This window comes from Leiobunum rupestre, chromosome 1, assembly GCF_980474605.1.
Source record: "Leiobunum rupestre chromosome 1, qqLeiRupe1.1.hap1, whole genome shotgun sequence".
In the NCBI taxonomy this organism is placed as follows: Eukaryota; Metazoa; Arthropoda; class Arachnida; order Opiliones; family Sclerosomatidae; genus Leiobunum; species Leiobunum rupestre.
Window position 1 is genome coordinate 23,677,975 of NC_143384.1, and position 11,266 is coordinate 23,689,240.

General features: G+C 37.8%; 1 protein-coding gene across 1 annotated transcript; it reads right to left on the minus strand.

Moving 5' to 3' along the window:
* Nucleotides 1-3,445: 3,445 nt before the first annotated feature.
* Nucleotides 3,446-9,783, minus strand: LOC149961895 (uncharacterized). Its single transcript, XM_090171210.1, has 2 exons — nt 9,707-9,783; nt 3,446-5,950 (listed from the first exon to the last, which is right to left on the minus strand). Exons 1-2 carry the CDS (start codon nt 9,732-9,734, stop codon nt 3,993-3,995), a joined length of 1,986 nt encoding a protein of 661 aa, XP_090027336.1. The 5' UTR covers nt 9,735-9,783; the 3' UTR covers nt 3,446-3,992.
* Nucleotides 9,784-11,266: the final 1,483 nt, after the last annotated feature.

The window sequence follows — 11,266 nt, forward strand, 5'->3', positions numbered from 1 at the left end:
GCCTCGAGATCACTGTCGTAACCGTGCACCTGACATGCTTGAATTCCTCTACAAACGCCTCCCTTAGTGTGCGGGACTTGAAATGGAGGCGAGGCAGAATTCCGATCCCGATTGAGTGTACCGACATCTATCGGTCACCCTAATCAACGTTTAATTAAACGTAGCAACAGTACCCAATTTTCATTGGTCCAAATTCCTCTAGCAAACTAAAATTAATTTTCAACTTAAATACATAGATATTCATTAAGTAACCTAATTTATCTTAGCATTAACCTAACCCAGTGTCGTAACTAGGCCAATGCTCCCCATGCGACGCATTAGGGCCCATCTAATTTATAGGGGCCCGCCACCTTAGCTATCCACCACGACGGGTGGCGTAAATAAAGCGGGGCCCATTTGGCATTGGGGTACAATTGTTACGCCACTGACCTAACCTAACCTTAAACTAAACCCAAACCTAGCTATAGCCTAAGTCAGGACGTAGCTAAAATCTTATTTTTTCCAATATTATACGAACACGATTACGACAACTTTGCGTCAAGCAATTTTCAAAGTCTTCCAAAGACGGCCCCCAAAGTGTCCGACACGAGAAACTTACCCCCTGACCAAGACACCAATGTCATACTGTCAGGACGTTTACCGTCGCCTCTTGAGAGGTTGGAGATTCCAATACTGAAGGTAAACTGGCGTAAACTAGAGCACGCTTTAAGGTTTGTTAGTTGATAGTTTATAGCGAATGGTTCGAAGATTTTTCAAACGTGTTCGCTCTTAAATTAGAAAACAGTCCAAATGTTAATTACTTATAGTTTTAGCTAACATCAAACTATTTACTTTATAGTTTTTCAAATTATTTCCAATTAATGTATTTGAATATCGCCTGAGATTGAAATTAGAAATTGACGTGATAGTGCCCTAAGAGCCAACATCGCCTAAATATGTAACTAATCATTGGAATTATCATACTACCGAAAACCTTAAAACAATTAAATCACATTGATTGTTTTGCCTCTTGAAAACTGATTATTTTAATGAATTAGAGCAACCAGTGCTAATTTGAGAATGCAATTTCAAATAATAGATATTGTAAAATAAACCAAACCCTTTCTTTCTTAGACATAAAAATTAAAAGAGAAAAAAATGAATTCCAACTTTCGATATATCAAAAACCTTCACACTCTAAAAATTATTTAAATTACAAGTCTTCCCACCCAAATATCATAAAATTAAGCATTCTAAAAAGTCTAAAACACAAAATTGAAACAATATCAGATAACCCCATAAAAGATAAAGAAATATATTCAAAACAATTAGAAAAATGTGCATACCCAAAAAATCTAATCGAAGATATTTTTAATTCACACATAATAAAACAACCTAAAATACCCAAAAATTATGAAAACAGAAAAAACAAATAGACAATTAAAAAATATAAATATAAATTTAAAAAGTAAAAAATCAGAAACAATACAGTCAATCCTTATAAAGAATAAACCTAAAATAGATAAAAATAACGAAACCGGTATTATATATAAATTAACTTGCGAATGTAAAAAATCTTACATAGGCCAAACTAAAAGAAAGTTTAAAATAAGAGAGGATGAACATAAAAAATGTATAAAGATGGGTGACAAATATAACGGAATTGCAAACCATACATGGGCGACAAAAGTACTTAATAAGGATTTTGATAACGGTGATATTGTTTTTAAAGAACAACATTACTTTAAAAGAGATTTTAAAGAGGCAGTAGCAATTAAAAATATGGGAGAATTAAATTTAGACAAGGGTAAAATTTGTATTAAAAATTGGGGAGACCTAAAAATTAAATCATAAAAACTTGTTGTATGAGAAATGTTAATCTTTGTATCGATATATAAAAAATTCCACAATTTGTAATTAAATCTGTAAAATTATTCAGTTCTCAAAATACCGCTTGACGAAGGGTCTCGAACCCGAAAGCTTCGGAAACATGTACATTTTAACTGTTTTTAATAAAATTAAAAATACCATGAAGTATCAGTCAGGCTTTAACCAACTATTAAATTAATATTTTAAACCATGGTAACTAAATTTTTTAACTTATACGATTGTAAAGTTAGTATAGTTAATAAATAAACAACTTTTCAACGATTACCAGTACAATATGAGGACATTTCAATGGTGTAAGTGATACTAATATAGGAAAGCAACGTACACGAAAATTTACAATATAAATTGGACAGTTGGACTTAACTAAACCTAATATGTGAATAGGATATTTTTCATTGATTTTGTTTATTTTTCTAGGATACAATGATTTTTTTAAGTGCGCACAGTGAGCTTTAAAGGGGGGCACAAATGATTTTGGAAGGGGTCGGGCCCTAAAGGCCCCCTCGTTGACTTTGGGCCTGGGTTCCGGTATAAAATAATTATTTTTAATTATGCTACTACAATACCCTTCCAGAAAATGAAATAAGTGAATCAGAAATTACAATAAATATTCTTTATTTGATTACAAAATTTCCAAAACAAACAAATCACACATATTATTTACAAGAGTACTAAAAAATAAAATTTAGTCATTCAAGTAAATTACGCAATTTCGCGTATTTTGTCTATAAAAACACAAAATATAAGTTACATAATTTATTGAGGAACTTAATTTAACTTTTAGTCTTAAGACTGCAGTTCTAAAAATTGGACTAGCAAATATCCAATAAAAGGTATCTCATAACAGTTAGGCAAATATTATTGTTTTACGAAAGCATACACCGAATCGCGGCTCAAAATATACCACGTGTGTAAATACAACAAGTCGGCCAAGGCCGTAATATTAGTTCCACATGGATGAATTAATTAATTATTCTCTAAGCCTTGGCGCGTGTCAAAATGTTTAAGCATAACGTCAGACGTAAGCTTCTTTATCTGTATTCTAAGTTTGAGCTCCGTATCTCAAAGCCAATAGGAACTACGCTCACTAACCCTTGGCGCGGGTTAAAAGAGTTAAACATAGGGTCAGACTTCAGCTTCTTATGCTGGGTATGTCACCCCGTTAAAAAGATATGGAAGGTGTTGCAAATGTGGACGACGACGACGAAGACACTTCACAACATTCTAACGAAAACAATAGTCCCACTCGATATACATATATCTATTATGTGGAACTAAAAATGACATCGCGGAGGGATATTTGTAAAACATAGTTCGGAACTTCGGATGAAATAATTTTATAAAGTCAAAATTATGATTATTTTTTCATCCGAAAGGATTTTACGTCTCTCGTAAGATATGCGTTAGAAAAAAGTACAAAGTACAAGATTTGATCCACTAATATTTATATTTGGCAGCAAAAAAGTGTAAAACAATTACACATTTTTAATTTATAAAGGTATAATTATTTCTAAATTATAACAATAGTAATTGAATTGAATTGAATTTATTTAACAGTAAGTAGTAAAGGGCTAAGTCAAGCTGATAATTATTACAATTATTAATTGTCGTGATTTTTATGTCTTTAAAATAACTACTATAAATTACATGATAGTGTATAGTTTTTAATGATATTTGTATAATTTTTAGACCGAGTGTTAAACGAGCGGTGTTAAATAATTCAAAAGCGGGCTTAGAAGTCGTCAGTTGACTTAGACATAAAAATCACAATAACTAATAATAATAATAATAATCAACTAAGCTAATGCCTTTAAGCAATCATTTCGAGTGACATAAAAGTAGAAAGAGCAGACAATTTGTTGAAACGGGATGAGGCAGTTCGCCAAGTGCAACAGCTGGTTTCAAGGTGACGTTCGTCCACTTGTCCGAATGAAAAACGTCACATTGAAACCACACCCTTGCACTCCCCAATCTGTCCTTAGCTAAGGGAGATAACCCGACGAGGTCATCTCCCACAATATGTTAAATATACAATCGCTCAACGTGACGGCATCGCCGATGACGTCATGCAGTTCGATCATATAACTAACACATACTTTTTAGTCTGTGCTAATCAAAAACCTTTAAAAAAGCATCCAGTAACCATTCCGCTCCTTCAAAGACATTAAATACAAACACATGACGTCTAGTGACGTCTTTTTGTAAGAAGAGAACATATTTCTTCGCGAATCAACGGCATTGGGCATGACGCCGCAACGCAAGCAGTTGCTGATGTAGTCCAATATATGCTTCACCATATAGGCTACTTGTTTATGGTGGCTGAACCGGAAGTGCTCAGCGTTGTTCAAAATGGCCGCCTGGCAAATTACTTCCGTCAGGGGCACCTGCGGGTTACCAACCAACGCGACTTCAAGAACATCAAGCACTCGATGACGACAGCCATTGTCGTAATCGTCCATGGAATTAAGTTTATTCTGCATTTCTGTTTCTACAACTTGCCTAAATAAGGTACTGTCCGAATCTTTGGCCGGCGTGAGAATAAAATGCGGGCTTTTTTCGAGGACAATAGATGGCACGACCTGCATTTTGAAATGGTCCGCGTAGCTCAAAGCCACTTGGATTTCTTCCGTGATTGCGTCGTTCAGTTTAGCCGCGTCTAAAGACTTGGTTCCCTTCCTAACGTACGTTCGATGGACTTCGGGCTGAAGCGAGTCGTCGCCCTGAATGACGCGAAACGCGGTGAAGCCACGATGGTTGTTGATGGGCCCTGTTCTCAAGAACGCCAACTCGTCGAGGCTGAACACGACGGCGACTTCGTGGGCGTTGAGAACCGATACATCTTTAAACTTCAATTTCAGCCTTTCCTGAATGTAGTGATTTTGGAAATGCTGTTTTAAATTTAACGCGTGATTCAGGCTATCAAAAGTCGCTTCAGCTTTACATTTCAAATTGCCTATGACCCTATCTAGAGAATCTGAGGGGGCTTCGTAATTCAGAGCGTTTAATTGAACGAAGTCCTCGTAGGACTTATTAATGATGATGTTATTGAGATATCCAGAGAGAAATTTCAAAAGAGGTTTATCAACTCGGTCAAGCAGGTTGCAGTTCCCTTCGAAATATCGGGGCAAGATTCCACTTTCAAACCGGTCTCTCAGAAAGACGAGGTACCGTCTGAAGACGTGGGACAGACTCGCGTTTGAACTTTCTTCCTGCCAGAGCCAAAAGATGGCGTTCTTGTAAGTGTAGCTGTCGATTTTAGACAAAGGTGACGTCACCTTCTCTTTACTGGAGATGGCCTTCATAATCCGAAGTACTTGGGGAAGTGTTTGGTTGCTATTCTCGATTTGCTCCATCAAATCTTTCTCTTCCAGGGCGTAGGATTGTCTCCAATGTTCTTTCTTGGGAACCAACAACTTCGTACCATCTCTACCTCTCATTTGCAGAGTCGCGACCAAATCCAAGGACATCTCTTCGCCGCTGACATCGTCTTTGACCGTGACTGTCAGGGCTGGACCGTTACTGAGACAATCTTTCAGGTCAACTTTCATGGGCAACGGGCTGTATTGCATAGGTGTTGCTCGCAATACCTCGACCATAAAACCCGCAATTTGTTGGTAGAATTTGGTGGAACTCAATACCTCGAATATTTGATCTTCGTGCGATACATTATTGCAGAAACGATTCGTGAACTCTGTGGCGTGAAGGGAATCCGACATGGCCCTGACGACGTCGATGTTCAGGTACCCAGAATTGCGGCTGTCCTTGTCCATGACGGTGGTGGTCCATGGGCGCACGTCATTTAAGTCAAAGACGATCATGACGTCGAATTCATCGGGATGACGTACTTTTAGGTTCTCGAAGGCGCTTCCAGATTTCATGACGCTTTGGAATTTGACGCGTTGGAACTTCCGGTTGGCTATGGGACTCTGGAAGGCGTCTTCCAAGATCTTAGTGACGCGATCAATCAGACATTTATGACGTGCCATCAGTTCTTGGTTGTATTTGACGTCGCTGTTGACGTAGTTGGTCAGTACATCGTTCAGTGGGTCGTCCTCAGGGACTCCGCAACTGAAGAGTTTAACTGCGGGGTTGGAAAAGAAGGTCACTAAATAAGTTAAGGTAATTACAGCTTATTAATTAATGATAATGTTTTTCCGGATAAGAGGTTATTTTTGATACCACAGAAAAGTTAAATATTTTACCCTCACGACTAAAATTTGTTTGTGTTTAGAATAAATTATTTCGAACCGCTCAAAGCACTACAATTATTTGACATTTGGGACTTTAACAATAAAAATATGCGAAAATAACAGGGTGACCATAGAAACCTCAAAAAATCTTATAGGAAAAAAAGGACATTTGTAGTCGATTTATAGGAAAATATAGGAAATATTTTGGCAAAATGAAGTAAAATATAGGAAATATTTTGGCAAAATGAAGTAAAATATAGGAAATATTTTGGCAAAATGAAGTAAAATATAGGAAATATTTTGGCAAAATGAAGTGAAATATAAGAGATATTTTTGCAAAATATAGGATAAATGCTATTAAAATGACAGGGAAACATAGGTTTCAAGTACTTGTGAAGTGAAAATCCATTGTTTTTGAAGGGAATTTGGTTTAATAATTGAATTGTGTGAGCGCAGATTTCTAGTATTTATAAAATTAATTTTGACTTTGTAGATTTTGATATCAACAGCGAAGAGGAAAAAACCGCCCCTTTGTCTTCCACACCAAAACGCGCCCAACCGTTAGATGGCGCGAAGCGCGTATCAGAACTATTATTAATCCAAGATGGCTGGTTCTACTCCCGCCTTTTTGGTCTATCTCGCTTTCCTATAGATTTTTGTCGCGTCAATCCAAGGACAGTAGACAAATGGGCATTTTTTTATTTACGCTAGTAGTTTTATTTTTAATTTAACATCAAAATGGTAAAAACTAACTATAATAATACTGTCCATGGTGAACCACGTCTTAACAATGGCCGCGGTTTGTTTACATCTAACTCCCCGTGAATATGAAGACGTTTAAAATCGAATTTTTTTCCTGCTTTCTCGTCCCTGTATCTACTGTCCTTGGTCAATCCGGCCATATGAAACGAGCTAACGAGAGGGGGCGGGAAATGAGGGGTAGAAAGCGCCAAAACTAAGGCCTAGTTTGAACTAGAAAGAGACGAAAAGGTAGGATTGTTCCAAAGGCAGACCAGTTTTTTACGAACCTTGAGACCAGGCAACTGACGGAGAGGAATGGAAAGACGCGTCAAAACATGGTGCGGGAGGAAAGCTGCAGAAATTAGCGCGTGCTCGAGATAGCGTTACGTGTCGTTCCGCGATTGCTTATAGTGAGAGCGCATGGTGATAAATTGTTCGAAATTGGTATACAGCTCTGAAAATTAATATACATGTGCCTTTATTTTTCAAAACAACCGACTGGAAAAACGTTTATAAGCAAAAAACGCCCTTGTTGCCGAGGACGCACGCATCTTAGTTAATATGTTTTTAAAACAAATGTTCTACGTTGCACCGCATCTCCGCAGCTTTAGGAATAAAAAATGGTGAATCGCGTGTAGCTCGCGTGGTAAAGGTGGTAAAGTTATTAATTTTTTAATGGTAATAAGTAATGAAACGTAATAAAATTATTTTGTAGTGAAGTTGAAACTACTCTAATTGTAAAGCAAATCACTCTCTTAAGCTAATCTTCGTTTTACATGATTTCATTGCAAATTTCTTCCCAATGGAATGTTTGGATAGAGTGTTACTGATTTTCGCGGATGAATTAATTAAATCGAAAGAATGTAATTTATCTTTTATGAGATAAGTATCTATGTAAACTATACATAGTTTTCACCTTAGAGGGGAGCCCTAAGATCTCCATGGAAACCGAGAGGGAAGGTAAAAAATTCAAACCATTTCGCGTGTAGCTACTAAAGAGGTAGCCATTTTGTTGGTAATTTCCCCGAAGCGACAAAACGTACGAAAATAAGATTCATGCTTTCAAATTTTACATTAATATCGTTTTGGACCCTAAAAAACCAAATAACATTTTAAACCCGGGTTATTAAATATAATAGCAAATGACGACCGGAATATCTAAGGAAAGGAGTTGCCAAAGTTGACCAAATTAGGAATTACAGTGGTTTTCCCTTTTACAAACACCTACGGTTCCGAATGAAATGACAATTTTCGCTCTCCCTTCCTAATCGTACTACTCGAACAATTTTTAACAAAGCAGGTAACAATTTTAACGTAAAACTAAATTCTTAATCATTTAAAAATAATTAAAATCCGCAAACAGAAGATTGAAACTGTTACTAAGAAATCTACACCAGCAAAATGGCGGAAATAAACGACTTATTCTGGCTCAAATTACATATTTATACTTGGAACTGTGTCATTGATGACGTAGCGTTGCAAACTTTCTGCTTTCAACGGGCGAAAATTTCCCGCCAAAAAGGGGATTCGTGCAAGGCCCAAACATTTCCCGTATTACTCCGCCTGACGATTTAAAAATTTTAAATTAAACTGCGTAAGAATATTTAATAATTGTTTTAGAGCTATTGTTCTTAAAAATTGTATTTAAAAAATCTATGGCAGCCTGCGAAGGTCCTTGTTTCAAGTTAATAACATAAGCTATTGATGGAGACGAATATTTAACCCACCAGAGGGAGAATTACGTAGTTCCAACGATATTTCAATTTTTTGTGAGTGATTTTATACGGGAATCTAAAGGTGAAGTTAATTTGCAGGAGTTGGACTACTAATGATTAATTTCCCGTTTACGGGGTGTTTCATCTAATATTAAATAACCATCGACATTAAACAACAGTTTCTGTGCCAAAATACGGAGTCATCCTTTACAGCCCGATCGGGTGAGGACTAATTTTTTCACCGATTAGATTAGACGCTCCCCCCTTCAAAACCACAAATCAAAACTAGGGCGTTTGGAGCGAGGTTGGTTGTTTGGCGCTGTTAAACGCCGGACTGAACTCAGCACGTCTACGCTATTTCCACCCCGTCCTTTCCCCCAGCAGTCTGCAGACGAGGGGTGAACTAAGCAAAGATGATTTCCCTTCCCAACCCCCCACTATTTCAGAGTTGTAGTGTTTCTTTCAGGCATCTCAACCGCCCCCCCCCCCCGGAGCTTCCCCTTTTTCCGATGCCACTGCCAGGGGTGCAGGGAGCGCTACGCTCGTCACTGGATACCGGCACCCCCGAATGTCTGGGAACCCCCCCCCCCCCGAAGAAACTTTTCTGAAAGAAACACTGCAGAGTTGGCCAATTGTTACCCAACTACAAATAGAGTACAGGTAAAAATGGATATTTGCCAAAAACTTCAGGACTTAGTATCCGTATTCCCAAAATGAAAACGGCATTATGAAAGCAAAAATATTACTTTCAAAGCAAACTGATCTTTAAAGTTATTTTTAGGATTTGGTTATTTTAGAAATTTACCAATATGATTTCTGATGTTCGACTAATATTAGATTAATAAACGTATAGGGAACAAAGTTTGGCAGTTATAATTATGAAGCAAAATACGTTTTAGGGTGGTTCTCGGGGCTGTTACGAGGGATGACGCAACATAAATTTAAATTTCTAAGTATATTTCATACAATTTCCTTAATTTTTTTAAATGTATTATACGTTTATATCGATTTATGATTTTGCCATATCTTAGATTTAGTAATTTTTAAATTGGAGTAACGATCTCCAAAATCTATTTTCTAAGTTTTAATTAAATAGTTATGGCTGAGACAAAGTTTGCGTCATCAAAGTAATTAATATTACTGAATAAATTAGTGCTAAATTGAAAATTTCAAATAAAAATTGATATTCACCTGTGATGTTTTGAAATAAAGATCCCATGATGCGACTACACCTTCTTCTTTCGTGATCTTACGCGGCTCTGACTTGCCCAGCTTCGCGGATGATCGTTCGATAGAGACACGTAGCCTTGATCCTCAGTTCAGTCCAGTTCTTAGGCCTCTCTCAGTTCAGCGTATAGTCTCGTTCACGGAGACACTAGTACCATCTATTATCGGAATTTCGCACTCTCTCAAATTACTCGCGTAAGATTAAAAACTAACGTTTTCCTACGGAAATCAAACTGTTTAAGTAGAGCCAAAGTTGTCTCCAGAGCGGAATTAGGAAACCAGCACTAAATCTGATCCTTTATAAGGATTCCCATCCAGCCGAAAATGTTTCTGGAACGTTTCGGTACTTTTGAATAAAGTTCCCAAAGGGAAAATTTACCGTTCGTTTGTGGGCGTGATTGAAATTTACCGTTGCGCTTACGGAGAAGTTAAAAGCTTGATTCATAACCTCAGTTGAAAACAAATCTTAAAGGGGTCGTCAATGATGTTACAGATGTAAATTACGTTAAACACAGAAAAACTTTTAAATCTGAGGGGGCATTGTAATTCCGAGCGTTTAATTTAACAAAGTACTCATAGGACTTATTAACAATGATGTTATTGAGATAGCCAGAGATAAATCTCAAGAGGGATTTATCAACTCGGTCAAGCAGGTTGCAGTTCTTTTCGAAATATCGGGGCAAGATTCCACTTTCAAACCGGTCTCTCAGAAAGACGAGGCACCGTCTGAAGACGTGGGACAGACTCGCGTTTGGACTTTCTTCCTGCCAGAGCCAAAAGATGGCGTTCTTGTAAGTGTAGCTGTCAATTTTAGATAACGGTGACGTCACCTTCTCTTTACTGGAGATGGCCTTCATAATCCGAAGTACTTGGGGAAGTGTTTGGTTGCTATTCTCGATTTGCTCCATCAAATCTTTCTCTTCCAGGGCGTAGGATTGTCTCCAATGTTCTTTCTTGGGAACCAACAACTTCGTACCATCTCTACCTCTCATTTGCAGAGTCGCGACCAAATCCAAGGACATCTCTTCGCCGCTGACATCGTCTTTGACCGTGACTGTCAGGGCTGGACCGTTACTGAGACATTCTTTCAGGTCAACTTTCAAGGGCAAAGGGCTGTATTGCATAGGTGTTGCTCGCAATACCTCGACCATAAAACCCCCAAATTTGTTGGTAGAATTTCTTGGAACTCACTATCTCGAAAATGTGATCTTCTTGCGATTATTGCAGAAATTTTGCGTGAACTCTGTCGCGTGAAGTGAATCCGACATGGCCCTGACGACGTCGATGTTCATGTACCCAGAAATGCGGCTCTCCTTGTCCATGACGGTGGTGGTACATGGGCGGAGGTCATTTAAGTCAAAGACGATCATGACGTTGAATTCATCGGAATGGCGTGCTTTCAGGTTTTCGAAGGCGCTACCAGATTTTATGACGCTTTGGAATTTGACGCCATATGGAGCTTCTTGTTGGCTATGGGACTCTGGAAGGCGTCTCCCAAGATCTTGGTGACGCGATCAATCAGAC